At 41.1% G+C, this 16,267-nt stretch overlaps 1 protein-coding gene across 1 annotated transcript in view; it reads left to right on the plus strand.

The window, feature by feature from the left end:
- LOC149177446 (gamma-glutamyl peptidase 5-like) overlaps positions 1-16,267 on the plus strand; it is a 411,652-nt gene that overhangs the window by 360,407 nt on the left and 34,978 nt on the right. The window contains exon 3 of the mRNA XM_089423411.1: positions 9,800-9,967. Within this exon, the coding sequence (XP_089279537.1) occupies positions 9,800-9,967 (168 nt within the window). The remainder of the gene's footprint in view (positions 1-9,799; positions 9,968-16,267) is intronic.

Here is a 16,267-nt window from a genome sequence, read left to right on the forward strand (position 1 = left end):
GAGTCAATAGTTATAAAAGCTACTAGAAACTAGAAAAGAGAAGTAAATCTATTATCTATTTCTTATGCTTGGGCCTCTTGCCACCACGAGAAATGTCTAATTTTTTAGTCTTGTTGCAAAATCAGGATCTTTGTCATTAATATCACCCTCCAAGCATTAATATCCAGAGGTATCTTTGTCATTACCTTTGTATTTGTATGGGGATCTTTGTCATTAATATCACCCTCTAAGCATTAACAGAAGATAGAAAAAGCATAGCATGTCAAGTCAAGATTTTGTTTGAGTGATGCGTACATTTTTAGAAGGGTCATGATAGAGGAGTTCGACAACCAATGTCACTAACATCAAGGTACATAGAGGGATTGGTACTCTTGATTAAATACGAGATCCATACCCTAATACATGACAAAATTCAATGGAAACATTGCAATCCCCTAACCCTGAAATCCTGAAAAACTGATAAGTCTGCTGGATTTTGAATGAAATCTAAAATTCTACTTTCTCCATATGAAATCCAATGAGGACGAAACCACTCTCAAACATCCTGAGTCATTTCATGGTAATGTTAAAAATTTAAGTAAAAGGATGAAAATGAAAATTAAAGAAAATGTCACTTTTACTTTAAGAATTTAACATTACCATGAATATCATATCAATACTAGGGCCTAGACTTGATCATTAAGCTGCCCCACTCAAAAACTATTTGTTTCTTTCAAAAAAAATTGCATTTCGAACATTACTACAAAAAAAAAAATGCAAAAAAGGCAAAACACTCCCGAAAAGGCAGGGAGCGAAATTTTTTTTAGGGAGTGCGCTCCCAAAATCGCTCCCTTTTCGAGAGCGATTCCGGGAGCGCGCTCCCGACCCGCTCCCGAGTCGCTCCCGCTCGGAGCGCGGATTGGGAGCGAGTGCGAGGGGGGGGGGGGGGGGCGCTCCCCCGCAACTATGCTTAGGATCATGTTTTTCATCCTTGTCCTTTTTCTTCAAAGGACACTGGGATGCATAATGCCCTAATTCGCCACAACTGAAACATTTCACCTTCAAAATGTCCTTTCGCTTCGGCTTCCGTTGTCCCTTCAATGCTATAGTTGCGTTCTCCTCCTCCTCCTTCGTCTTTTGCCACTCCCACTGCTGCCACTGAGGTTGACCTTCACTAGGTCCCTCCTTAATTCCTCCTATTGAAGAGCCACCCACATCTCCTCCCATGAAGGTAGTGTTTCTCTGCCCAATATGCTTTGAATGAAAACTTGCCATTCATCCAAGGTTCCATTCAGGTCTATCCTCACCATCGCAGTTGGTTGAGGAGTGGACCCCTCTGCAGCAAGCTGGTCTCTAGTGTCCTGAAGATGTTGAAGATAGAGGTTCACCCCTTCTCCTTTCTACATCAAAGTCTGCTGCAACTTCTGCTCTAAATACATATTCCACTGTTCGGAAGAGCCTTCATACAAAGAAGACAAGGCTTCCCACATCTCCTGGGTTGTATCCTTTCCCTACAAGTGTGAGACCACATGATCTCGAACTCCATCGAGAATGAGCCTCTTTGCCTTCCCCTGCTCGACCTTGTATTTCTTCTTTTGATCGTTGTCAGTAGGAACAACTACAACACTATTGATGTAGGTCTCGAGATCATGTTCCTCTAGAACAACGATGATTATGGTCTTCCATATGACATAGTTGAAAGCTCCTTCCAACCTATCCTGATCTCTGATTCCATGCGATGCCATCTTACCCAACTGTCGAACTAACTTCTCTAGTCATTGTTTAGCACTGCTCAGTTGCTCAACAAGTGAGAAATTCGAACTTTCTGACGGAAAGTTCTCTGAGGAGAGAATTCCCCTTCTACGTGTCTTTGTTCTTTTCCAACAGATTTCTGCCCCGGCAGAAACTGCGCCCTTCAAGCACTACACTGAGGCTCTGTGTCACTCCCTCTGCCTCTGCAAATTCACGAACTGGAAATCGTACCTCTTTGTCATCTCACTCAGAGAGAGATTTCCTCGGATCTGCTTCCCGGCAAGGACTGTGCAATCCCTTCAAGGGGATTCGAATTGCTGCCAAGTGCAGCTTTTGACCTCACTGCTCAGCACTGGATCTTCTCTTCTTGTTTCAAAATCAATGCTCTCATACCATGTGAAAATTCCTATAGTCTGAAAGAACCCCTACTGCAGCAAATCTAAATCTACTTCACCTACTTGATTTTCAATATACGTTCATTGAGTTATTCTTCTGAATACTAAAGAAAATTACTTCTGCAGCCTACACTAATTAAATATTTGATCTCATGAAATAGAAAACAGAGAAAAGAACAAGGTACATAGGACACACTTATTTTTGGACACAATAGTCACTGGAAAAACCCAATCTAGGAAAACCGGTGCAGCAGCTCTGAGGGTTTATTATTATGCAGGAGAAATATCTAAACACATATCTAGGATGCTCATCTAGCAATCCTTTCCCGAGAATACTAGCGGAAAATCTAAGTGAGTTTTACCTCACTTCACCCGGTAGAATTCCGTCTAATCTGGCACAAGACTGCCTAACCCTGACTATTTCTGTGTTGGTTTTGCGTCAGCCCTGTGTCACCTTCTCTGCCCTCTGTGTCAGCTCTGCCGACTTTTACAGCAGTTCCCTGCAGTTCCGGCAGTTCCGACAGTTTCAGCAGTTCTGGATTCTGTGTGACAGGCAACTTTTAAGTTCCCGACAGTTCCGGCAGTTCCCGATAGTTTTGGCTGTTTCGACAGTTCCTGATAGTTTCGACTGTTTTGGTATTTCTGGATTCTGCGTGACAGGAAACTTTTCTGTGTCAGCTCTCCTGGCTACTGCGCTGCCTCTCTGCAAGCTCTCTCTGCCTCTCTGTCAATATTCTCCAGAAAGTCCTCTCGAATTCCCATTGCCCCTCAGCTGCAAGATATCCCCAATCGTTTTCCCTGCTGAGAACTTCTCACCTCAGAAAATTGATTTCCTCAATCTCTGTGTGTGTGTTTCCAAATGAACCCCAAGCCTCCATTTTATACTTTTCCTGTTGAGTCTTTAACGACCGAGATTAAGTCTCTAATCATTTTTCCTCTAGAACTTCGACTTTCTGCCCTTCCGGTCTCACACCCCAGTTTCTGGCTCTAGAGCTCGATTCTCTAGCGAATTTCAAATCTCCTCTAAGGCTCTACGCTGCCTCAATGTGGCTCTATGCTTCCTAGCGTGGTCCTTGCGCTGCCTTTTCTGGATCTCTCTTTGCCTCCTCTGCAATGTATCCCCGGATTAGGAAATCTTCCTCCAGAAACTATCCCTACTCCTCACTGCAAGAAATCACCTTGATCTCACTCTGGCAACTACTGTGCTGTGCTCTTGAGAAATTCGATCTCTGATCTCTCACTCGATGTGTCTTCCAAAATGCCCATCAATCCTCTTGTTATAATCCTCTCGTTGGTCAATCAATGGCCTAGATTAGATTCTAATCAATGGCTTAGATCAGTTTGGCTTGATCCTCGTCTTCTTCTAGAAGTTTCAACCCCATCTTAATTTATACCCTTTAATTATTTTAATTTCCTAAGTTTAGACTTAGGCACCCATTAAAAATAATTAATTATTTTAATAAAACTGTCTTTGGGTGGAATTTCCGAAAACGATTTCTGTGTATTCTGGAATACATGTGTCCTAGCCTCCTTGCAAATTTTGAGGCTAAGAGCACATCCGATGCTACCAGAAATCAACACCATGAAATGACTTAGGGTGTTGATAGCAAAACAAATGTCTGGCCTAGTGTTGACCAGCTACATGAGCAACCCAATGAGCTGTTTGTACAAGGTGGGGTCCACTTCCTTGTCTCCTGATGCATCTATTTTCTTCCAGTTGATGATCATAGACGTAGCCATGTGCCGACAATCCTGCATTATGGATCTCTTCAGAATCTTTGTAGCATATCTTCCTTGCCCATCTCCCCATTCTTTTGCCAAATTTCCAACCCTAGAAAGTAATGCATCAATCCTATACCCTTCATGTAGAATTTGGCTTCAAGATTCTTCTTGCAGTTCTTTATGAGGCCGAATGACCTTGTTAGAAATAAGTCATCTACATATAATACCAGAATAAGTGGCTTATTCTCCACCATTAGATAGTATAGATTGGGATCAATATCACTCTTGATGAATCCCAACTGCTGCAAGTAACTATCAATCCGACCATACCATGCTTTGGGTGCCTTATTTGAGTCCATGTAGGGCTTTCTTTAACCTGCATACATGAGTTCTCTTTTCATGAGCCTCGAAGCCTTCGGGTTGTTCTATATACACCTCTTCTTCTATCACCCTGTTCAAGAAAGTTGTCTTGACATCCATCTAGTGAATCTCCCATCCCATTTGAGTTGCTAGGGATATAACGGATTAGATAGAGGTATATCTAGCTATTGGGGTGAATGTCTCCTCATAGTCTATTTCTTCCTTTTGTGTGTACCCTTTGCCACAAACCTATCCTTATACTTCTATATACTGCCATCTGCAGCGTACTTGATCTTATAGATCCACCTTGATCCTACAACTGATCTATCCTCTGTTTTAGGTACCACTTCCCAGACATCATTCGTCATGATAGAACTATACTCTTCTACCATGGAATCCACCCAAACTTGGTGTTGTACGGCTTCCTGAAAACTGGAGGGTTCTTCAACCTGTGCTACCAAGGCTTGGTACCTGTCAGGCTGTCTACGCTACCTCTTGTCGGTTCTAGGAGCTTCGACAAACTCCTTTGCATCCTCAGCGTCTGTCATACTTCCTTGTTGGTTCTACCACTGGTAGTGGGAGGCCCAATCAAATCCTCCTCCTATTCTTGCTATTCCATCTGCTGAGAACTACTTGGATCTCCTACTCCTGACGAAATACCGGTGCTAGTTATGATACTCAATCCTGATATCTGTCCTCTTTCTTGTCCTTCTTGCTGCCCCTGTTGCTGTTGGACTAATGGAACATCTGCTGACTGATCTTCTGCTGGCATCTCTCGAGATTTTCTGAAAGCTCTATCTTCCATGAACTTTGCATCTCATCTTACTACAATTTTCCTGCTGCTTGGAATGTAGATTTTGTATGCTTTTGAGGTCTCGCTATACCCTACGAGGTACCCCTTTTCTACAGTCTGATCCAACTTACTACGCTTCTTGTCTGGAATGTAACAATATGCCACACTTCCGAATATCTTGAAATGAATCACCTCCGACTTTTTCCCTGTGAAGACTGCTTTGGGCGTTTTCTTCCCAATGCTCTGTGAGGAGTTCTATTCTGGATATATACCGTTGTGTTGCATGCCTCTGCCCATAAGAATCTAGGCAATTCTTGGTCATATAACATAGCCTTTATTGCCTCGACAATTGTTCTATTCTTCCGCTCTGCTACTCCATTCTGTTGTGGATTGTATGGAGTTGTCCACTCTCTTTTGATGCCCTCCTTTGCGCAGAAATCTGTGAAGTTTTTATCTGTATATTCTCCACCATTATCTGAACACAATACCTTTATCTTTTTCCCTGTCATGTTTTCTACGAGAGCCTTAAACTCTCTAAACTGATCAAAGACCTCATCCTTGGTATTTAAGAAATAGATCCAGGTTTTTCTAGAGTGATCATCAATAAAGGTGACAAAGTACTTGCCACCGCTAAGAGCTTTCATGGACATCGGGCCACAAATATCTGAGTGTATCAATCCCAACACGCCTCTTGCTTTGTTGTCACTTCTGGGAAAAACTGCCTTAGCGTATTTCCCTAGTACGCATCCTCTGCATACATCATCATGCTCAGTACTGAGGACTGGAACTCTTGTAACAGTCTCTCTGAGCATCCTCAATGCTCCATGGTGTAAGTGTCCCATTTGCCTGTGCCATAGTTCATTCAGTTCCTTTTCACCATTATGATTACTGCCTATTAGTGCCATTGGAGATTCAAGTTGCAATCTATACAATCTGTTGCTTCGAGCTCCAATTTGTCTCTTCTTCTTCTAGCTAGGATGTTTGACATACACCTTCCTTCTAATGAAGTATACATTGTACCCCTTGTCCTGTAATTGGGACACTGAAATCATATTCATTCCTAACCCTGGCACATGCAACACATTAGTGGCTTTTATGTTGGTTCCTGCTTCCGTCTAAAACACTATGGTGCCTCTCCCTACTAGAGTACACTTCGTTCTGTTTCCCATAGTGATCTAGAAGTCCATCTACTCTTCTTGATAGCTAGAGAAGTACTCTCGTACTCCAGTCATGTGAGCTGAAGCCCCACTATCAATATACCAAACACCTGCTGATGCTAAACTTGAAAAACATGTGAATTCTTCTTCCAATCTAGAAGATAATACATCTTGACTATCCATGTTGTTCTGTGCTATTCTCCTTCTCAACGTTGTAGTTACTACTGCAAGACACTGCGTTTTAGCTGGAGATCTTCTTTGCAAAAGAACCACAGTGGCTCCCTCTGCCTATGACAACTCTTCGATTTGGAGATTGATTCTTTGCCAACTCACTCAGAGAATTAACTTTCCCTCAAAATCTTACCTGCCTGGCCCAAGGATTGTGCAATGCTTTTGAGCAACTGCTTACGTGGTGCTACGCTGCTCCCTTTTCTTCTACACTAGATCTCTCCTTCCTCTTGTCTATGCTCTGATACCATGTGAAAATCTAGGAATCCCAAATCCTACTGCAACAACTGATAATATTTCTTCTATTTGTTAATTTACTAAAACAAATTATTTGCAGTTGTCTACGACAAATATCGAAATACATACATTGCAGTCTTTAGAAATTAATTATCATGGAAAATAAATGTAAGGAAAATACTAGCACAACAATAACACATTAACATAGTTATTTTTGGACAATTGTCCCCGGAAAAACCCAATGTGGGAAAACCGGTGCAACAGATGAGGGTTTCTTTTATTATTCTTCAACAAAATCTCATGTACAATCTATGGATAGCAAAATAGTAGAAGAATCACTGAGAGAGATTTTACAAACAAATTTCTTCACTCCACAGTGAATTTTTGACACCTGAGAGGATTGATGCCCTCACGCTAACCACACTGTGTCACCCTCTGTGCATCACTGCCTCTGCGTGGGTGATTTGTGCTGCCTCTTCCTGTTGTTTCCTGCACTCTCGAATATTGTTGATACCCTCTCTCTCTCACCTGGAACTCACCCTCTGATTCGATTTCCTCTTGCTGAACTTCAGCTAGTGAGAAAATCGATCTATTTGGGCAACTGAGTATTTGCCTGTTGTGTTTTTCAAATGCCCATCAAAGTCCTTCTTATAATATTCTTGTTGAATAATCAATGACCCAGATTAAATTCTAATCGATGGCTCAGATCATATTGACTCGATCTCTGTCTTTTTCTAGAAGATCCACACCCAATTTTATTAATACCCTTTAATAATTTAAATCTCCTAAGTTTAGACTTAGGCATCCATTAAAAATAATTAATTATTTTACTAAAACTGTCTCTGGGTGGAATTTCCCAAAACAATTTCTAGCTATTCTGGAATACATGTGTCCTAGCCTCCCTGCAAATTTTGAGGCTTAGAGCACATCCGATGCTACTACAACTCACATGTGGGAATCAAAGAAGGATCAAACTATTTGGAGCCACCTAAGCTAATCGTTGGGCTGTTGTTTGCTTATATCAAGTCAAATATGGGCAAGTTGGACCGTTTCATGGGACATCAACACATCCTTCAAGGTTTAACAATTGTTTCAAGCATGAATCAAGGGAACATTGGTCATTATTTTCAAGAAATAATAATTTATGGAATTTTTGTTCCTTTGTTGAATGGATTGATCCACAATTTGAGGGGATCTATTATTTCTCATTGTACATGTGGCTTTGACCACTTTATTTTATTAATTTTAGTTTCTAGAAGTAGACTAGATCTAGAATTTCCTTGCTAGATCTAAGGAAATTCCCCAAATAATATTATTTTAATGTAAAGGAAGTTCCTTACCTCCTCTATATAAAGGAAGGACTTCCTCATTTGTAATTCATGGTTGGATACTAGAAGCATTCTTCTCTTTGTGACTTAATGAAAATATTTCTTGGAGTTTACTGGGGCTTTGAGTTTATTATGTGATGTATTGTTTCGACTTAAGGATTTTCTTTCTTGGTTTTGTTTGCAGTATTTTAAAGGGTTTAAATTTATAAGTGATTCAAGATCACCACAAGGCTTATTGTGATCAATCCATCGAGGCACAATAAGTTACATGGAAGGAGAGATCAAGGTGCTAGACCTCATCTTTTCCTTTCTTGTTGTGAAGTAATCATTGAGCCTCTTTGCTAGGCAAACCCTCAAGGAGGTTCCCTTAGTAAACAATTGGTTTGTTATATGCCATAGTCAATCCTTGGGCGGATGGCAATCCTATTGAAGAATCATTTCTAGTAGGTTTTTGATTTTGTAATTTACCCTAATTGGTTGAGAGATTACCCATCTTTAGATACTAGTTTTCTGCACCCCCCCTCCCCCTTGCCAATTCATTATTATAGGTAACCGACCTATAGAGGGTCATTCTTCATGATATCCTCTCATAATTAATATTCCCTTAACTCCAACACCCTTGAATATTGGCATTGATCTTCTCATCCCTCCATCACCAATATTTCCTTTTTCTCTCAAACCCAACTTGATCACTAGGGTTACTTGTGATATCATCTTGCTCCTTATTGCTTATGCCCTAGTGATTTTTATGGGAGCCCCCCTTGAAGCTGCAGGAGAGTTGATTTAAAGAGGCAAAGGTAGGGTGCTGAGGTGACAATGGGTGACATATTGAGGTTCCACTTTTGACATATTGACATATGGTGTGAATTCGAGCTTTCACCATTCTAATGTTCAATTTGGCAGTAACAAGCACCAAGTCCTCTATGTACCTTGATGTTGGTGCCACTGATTATTGAGGTCCTTTGTCATGACCCTTGCCAAAATGTACCCTTCGCTTGATCAAAAACACTAAGTAGTCATGTTAAGCTTTTTCTATCTTATATTAATGTTCAGAGGGTGATACTGATGGTGAGGATCCAAATATAGGCAATGATTTTGATGATATGTATTTCATTGTTATGGTGTGATTTTCTTGGATTCTAGAGGCCATTTAGAGCCTCCTTGTTGTTGTATTTTGGTATGAGCCTCGCCTTATGAAAGAGGGTTGTTGGTCAAACAAGATTGCTACGTCAAAGAGAAGAAAAACATGCTATTCACAGCCAATAGATTGATATATTAACGCCATTAAATCAAACCCCAACTCTCCCTTGTCTCCTCCATCAAACATTTTGATATGGACAATCTATGCTGATTTTATTCCTTAAATTGAAATTTCTCTGAATGACATGATAAATTGTGACCATTTCATAATCCAACAAAAGTATTGCAGCTTTCAGTGGCACACCCCCAAGAATGATGGAAGTTGCATCTTAGGGTTCACAGACAAAAAAATAGTAAGACGAGAGCTATAGTGTGACTTTTTGTTAGCTTTCATAATGTGAGATTGTACTAAGTTAATAAGATTTGAGTTGTGGTGTGGATTCAATTATATGGAAACAACATTTAAAGGCACAAGAAGACATAGACCTTCATTACATGGATGAATCCACATTGTGAAGGGCAACCTGATGGTAGCCCAAGTTTCCATGCTTCCCTCAATTTCAAAAGTTTATTTTTCTTTTCTTTTCTGTGAAACATAGTGATATTTAAAGATGTGAGTGTTCAAAATGTTTTAATGTAACATTTACACTTAATGTAAATGGTTGAATGAAATTATAAATGGGTTTAACTATCTTTCCTTGCTTACAGGTTTCTTGTGTTCCTCCAAATGGCATTGTTTTGGGTTGTTCTGCGAAAACAGATATTGAAATATTTGCAGTTGGAAACACTGTACTTGGTATTCAGTGCCATCCAGAATTTTCAGAGGATGTCTTGTTGGACATACTAAAGTTTCGCCTTGCACGAGGAATCATTAGTGTATGTGACACTAACTTGCTTTTGTCTATTTCTATTTCATTGATTCGAGAACATGAAAACCTGACTGCAGCACTAGTATGCATGAATATTATGACATGCTTTTTTGTACCAGCCAAAATAACATGTGAACTTTTTGATTGTATATTTATCCTATTTTATGTGGTTATAAACTTCGAAAATGTTATTTTATGTTCCTGAAAGATGACCAGATATGATCTCCACCTTGCTTTGTCCTCCATGCTTAAGCGATTGTGTTTGAAAGATTGAAGTAGGTCACTGCCACTGTTAAAGGCTTTTTAATGTTGTTTATTTCTTCTCAAATGAGGAAAATATTGATAGAATTCCAATAAATATAAACATTGATCAATAAATCCCTGACAAAAGTTATGTAAATGGAAAAATTTTACCATGTTTTTTTCCCAGCTGCCATTTCTTTTGCACAGAGTAGATAGATGGGGTGCTGACGGGCTTCCTCTTTATCTAAAATGATGATGCATAACTTATAAGGCTTCCTCTTCAATATCCTTGGGCAGATTACATTTATTATCAGGAACATCTTCCCATTATTTCAGAGATGGCTCCTTACATGCTGCATTAATCAAATGCCGGCTCTCATCTACAGCTCATCATGTAGGTTTTTGAGAGCTTTGCTTCTAGTTTTTCTTTGAAGGGCATGATGTGGCCATATGCCCATAGGCAAATGTAATACCCCGTTTTTGACCCTTGAAATGTATTATATCATCAAATTACGTATAAATTGTGAATTTGTGCTTATAATGTTGGGAGTTGATCCATGTGAACTCAAATAAATGACCCCCTCTGTAAATGATGCAAATACACTAGTATTGATCTGTAGTGCATGTTGATTTGTGTAGCTTGGGAGGTACTCCAAGCCCTAGGGATCAGGGTTTGGAGGGCAAAGCGCCACAAGGGTCACTTGTGGGCTTGGAACCCAAGGATGGGGTTTTGCACCCAATCATGTTTGGGGCATTTCCAGAAACACATTTCTACATGTGATGGCATGAGACGATAGAGAGTGGAAAGGAGAATCCAACGCTTCGAGAATCACCGAATTCCAAGTTGTAGAAGTGGAGAAATGAATTTTTGAATTTGACAAGTAATATTGATTTTCAAGTCATGTAGGCTTGAAGTAAATTTCCTCCAATAGATGTGTCTCTTCATCAATTCGTTGGAGCCCCTTTATTGGCTATAAATAAAGGGTGGTGACATGTTGTTTTAGCATCCAATTGTGCAACATTTCCTCCAAGAAGGACCTGGTGGAGAGAGATAGCTCTGGTCTAACCACAGCACAGAAAGGTACAGGACAGCGAGGGTTTGGGTGACTATTTTAAGGGCCAAGACAGGATCCGAGGTGCTGTTCTCAAGTGCAGAAGAGGCAGGAAGCTAGGCCGAGTGCAGGAGGAGCAAAACACTGCTGTTGGAGGACTATTTGGGCACCATTCTTGGAGGCCGAGGCGACAGGACAGCTGTTGTGCTAGGCCACAGGCCATAGCACACAGCTAGGGACTGCGTGAGGGCTGTCAAAGGTGGACAGTGCCCTAAGAAGGCAACGTGGTATGGGAGGAAGCTTTCCAAGGTGGGCTGCAGCCCTTAAGGGGCTTGTTTGATGACTGTTAGGTGGAGTTAGGGCTGCAACATGTGCCCTAACCAGGATTGTCACAAACAGCGAAGTCAAAGATAATTTACAGCAGTGTTTTGTGGAGGATCATTGGTCAAGAGGTGACCGGTTTGGATCAAATTGACTTGCAGCCTGTGAGAGCCAATTTGGAGGCTTGTTTGAGCGACCATAAGCCTTCATCGGTGCAGATTCCACAGTGATTGGATTGGGTGCCATTGATCTGATTGGAGGGCAGTGTGTTGGCTACCCAAAGTAGCCCTAGAGCAGCATACAAGAAGGACGTTGTTTGGTGCGTGATTGGGTGAAGTTTGCAGCCTTATGAGTAGCTCTTTGATGGACGAAAGAGGCTACTAGAAGGCAGATTGGAGCTTGGTAATTAGGCCTACTCAGAGAACAGATTTATGACCCTGTGTACATGCAGCAGAAGCGACATGCAATAGTGTTAGGAGGCAGCCCTCCTGGAGTCTCGATGTGTTGTCCTTTGAAGGACTAAGGGGCAGCTAGTGAGCAGTACTGAAGCAAAGGACTGGCAGGAGAAGATACAACATAGAAGCTACAATGACGTTTGTCATTGTATCTTGTGTACCATAGACTGTTGTATTATTCAGATTTGGTTTAATATAATGAAGATTGGTGATTGTACAATTTTGTTAAAAAGTGTATATTTTTGCATATGTGATTTACTGCTTTATATTTCTGTTGTGAAAAATAGTTTATGGTTGAGATTCTTGGTTTGTTAGCGTCAGTGATTTTAAGACTCTAACCTAGACCCAAGGTCGTGGAAATTCAACATGGTATCAGAGCGTGTTTGAGCTACTTTGGAAGTAAGTAAATCAGAGTTGTGCACAACGAAGTACAGTGTGAGAGGGAGTTGGTCACATTGTGAGTGAAGGGTTCACTACAATGTCGAAGTTGCAGGCAGGTCTCTGATATGAGGACAGGTTGGAAGGGTTGTCCAACTATACTCCTTGGAAGGAAAGGATCAAGTTGGTCTTGCAGGTCAACAGGATCTGGGATTTTGCCGAGAAAGAGATCAAGAAGCCAACCGACCCTAAGGAGTTGGAAATATGGGATGATTTGGATGCGAGGGCGAGATTGATCATCCTAGATGGTGTGAAGGATGCCCTAATACCTCATTTGTCCGGGAAGAACAATGCACATGAGATGTGGATGGCTCTTCAAAATTTGTTCCAGAATAAGAACGAGAACCAGGTACTGGTATTGGAGGATAAGTTGAAGTCCACGAAGATGATAAAGGGTGAAAGCGTGACCTCGTATCTGACGATATTGTCTCACGTCAAGGATGAGCTTGTTGCCATCAGTGTGACTATCTCAGATGGAGATATGGTAAGGATTTGAAAGGGTTCATCAAGGAATGTAAACCCTTCATCAAAGGGATTGTTGCCAAGGAGAAGCTGCCAAACTGGGATATGCTATAGGATGACTTCATTCAAGATGAGTTGCGAGATGAGGATTTTCTTCCAAAGAAGTCTTTTGATGATGACGTGGCACTTGCAGCACAAATGAAGGGTAAGCAAAAGAAGGACTTGAGCAAAGTCAAGTGTTTCAACTGTGGCAAGATGGGTCATTATTGGTCGAGATGTCTGCTGAAGGAGAAGGGAGATGATGAGAAAAGGAAAGGGAAGTAGGCTGTCAGTGTTGCCACTTCAATTGAGATAGATGATCTCACCAAGAGATTGGAAGAGGAGGACTTTGCTATGATTTCTCATTTCTCGCAGGGTACTGGCAATGAGGATGGATGGTACGTGGACAGTGGTGTGACAAAGCATATGACAGGGTCACATGAGGTTTTTGAGACTCTAACTGAATGAGACTCAAAGTTGCACATGGTGTTGGGTGACAAGAATCAGTTGGAGATCCGAGGATTGGGTGTTGTGCCATTCAGGATGGAGACAGGATGTGTGATGCGGGTACAAGATACACTGTTTGTACTAGGACTCAGATATAGCGTGATTTCTATCTCGATGATCGAGAGGAAAGGGTTTGAGGTGTTGTTCGAAGATGGGAAGGCAAGACTTAGGCCCGGAGACTCTTAAGTCTGACGGGCAAGCCTATGGAGCATGGAAAGAAGTAGGTGGAGTAGGTCCAGGTTCCAGAGAAGCAGGAGCAGGGGCAGGCGCAGATGCAGGCTTCAGAGGAGCAGGTACAGGTTCCTGAGAAGAAGGTACACCTTCCCGAGAAGAAGGTCTAGGTTCCAAAGACTTAGACGGAGTCGAGTTCGAGAGGGAGCTTGCAGATTCAGAGGGAGAATTTGCAACCCAAGAGGAGCGCATGGTCAGTGGGGATCAAGGGTGCTCCTACAACTGCCAAGAAGGAATCATGGAGAGAGTGGAAGATGTTACAGGATAAGAAGAAGCAGGGTTCTGAAAGCAGTGACAACGACAGTTCCGAGAAGGGCGTAGTTCACCATACAGGGATTGCTGCGATTATGAGCGGCAAGAGTTGGGCAAGTGTTGCGAGTAGCAATGATGATGCCTGCATGGGACCATCAACCTTGGATTGAGATATACTATCAAAGATGTGAGACTACATGGATACTCTGATGTTGATTGGGCTGGTAACTCCGCTGACAGAAAGAGAACATCTGGATGTTGCTTTAGCAATGAGATCTACCATGATATCTTGGATGAGCAAAAAACAAAAGTTTGTAGCCCTTAGCACAACTGAAGCTGAGTACATTGCTGCTAGCATGGCTATATGTGAGGCAATATGGTTGAGGAAGCTATTTGGCGAGTTGTTTGAGCATGTACCAGATACGACAGTAATATATTGTGACAATAAGAGTGAGATTCGACTTTTAAAAAATCTTGTGTTCCATGACAAGTCCAAGCACATTGAGATTAGATATCACTATGTCTAGGATATCGTGTAAAGAGGAACAGTGAGATTCCATCATATTTCTACAGATGATCAGATAGCTGACATACTTACTAAGCCTTTACCGAAAGGGAAGTTCTTGGTATTCAGAGAGCAGCTTGGAATGACAGATGTGACCCTTCCTGGTGTTAATTTGGCATTCAGGGAAAAATCCCCTCCATGGGACAACCTTCCTCATCAAGAAAGACCCTCCTAGCCCTTGGAAGAATTTAATTTCGTTAAGGAAAAATATAATTTTACTATGGAAACCCACACGTGCACAAAAGGACTGGTTGACCCTAAAAGGAAATTAGACACCCTTGGATGGCTATAAATACAAGTCAAGTGACCCTCATTTGGAGATATTCATCAAGCATATTCTTCTCCTCTCTTCTTTGGTTTGGCTCACACATGTTTGAAGTGGTTCGCAGATATTGGTTCGTACATGTTCGAAATTGTAGGGTATGAAGCTCACACGTGCAGATTAGGGTTTTGGTTTGCAGTTGCAGGGTTGTCACAGGAAATTTTCGGTTGTAGTCACATGCATACAAGCCTCTCCATGTGGACGGAACACTTCATCCGCACACATGATCTCTAGCTTTGTGTGGCCGAAATACTTCAACCGCACACATGATCTCTTGCTCTGTGTGGCTGAGACCTAGGGTTTCTGGTGACAATTGATCGCAGTTCTGAACAGTTGACCACAGGATTGAATTTTACTCTGATCAGTATAATTGCTGGGCTCATCTCTTGGATATTGTTTGGTTGGTTTTGCTAGATAGTTTTGTTATTGAAGAATTGGATCGTTGTGCTCTCTCTTTGTTGAACATTTTATGACAATCTAATAAGAAGAATTTGAAAGGGTTCCCCCCCTCGTGGGGCTTTTCCCTAGTCTTTGACCAAACCTGGTGTCTATTATTGCCTCTTATTTTCCATTGTATTCATTGTTCTATCTACAATTGCTATTGATCATTGGAAGATTAAATTGTTTTGAAAGATTGCTAACTAAAGATGAGAATTGAGCTAAAGTGATTGTAACAATGGTAAAATTAACATGGTATCAGAGATAAGGTGAAGAAATTCCCAAGGAGACAAGAATAAAGAGCAATCACTCTTGGAAGAAGTTGAAGAATCCTATTAGGGTTTGGTCAAGATGTCTACCTCTTCAAAAAAAATGAGATGTTGGGTAACTTATCTAACTTTGCTGCTTGGAAGATCAGGTTGGAAGTTATACTTGATGATAACGATGTTTTGGAATATGTGCAAGGAAAGGTACCTGAGAATCCAACGAATGCTTCTGCTGCTATAAAATCTAGGTACAAGAAAGGTGATCTCAAAGATAAGAAGATTATTATTGATGGTTTACAAGATCATTTGCTTGTTTATGTTGGTAACTTAAAGGTGTTAGAAAATTAGAAAGGCAGAAATATTTTCTCTATGTTGATAATTACTTGTGATATTCTTATGTTCCTCTTTTATCTTTAGCTCATCAAGAAATTACAAAAACAATAGCACAAATATCACAGACACTAGATGTAGATGGACAACCTGGGAAAAACCCCAATCTAGGGGAAAACCGAGTCAAAAACTCTTCCTTAATAATTTCATGAGATGATCCAAGACTCTTGACCTAGACACAAACTTCCTCCACACCAAGTCAGCACATTCTTCCTTCTGTAGATGATAACTCTTTCAATAATAACTTCGACCTAGCAGCAACAAAACTTCAATCTAGTAGAACTTCGACCCAGCAATAGCCTAGCAACAACTTCGACCCAACAATT

Source organism: Pinus tabuliformis, chromosome 4_1 (assembly GCF_031772625.1).
Source record: "Pinus tabuliformis cultivar Carrire ecotype Pingquan chromosome 4_1, CPIR1, whole genome shotgun sequence".
Taxonomy (NCBI): Eukaryota; Viridiplantae; Streptophyta; class Pinopsida; order Pinales; family Pinaceae; genus Pinus; species Pinus tabuliformis.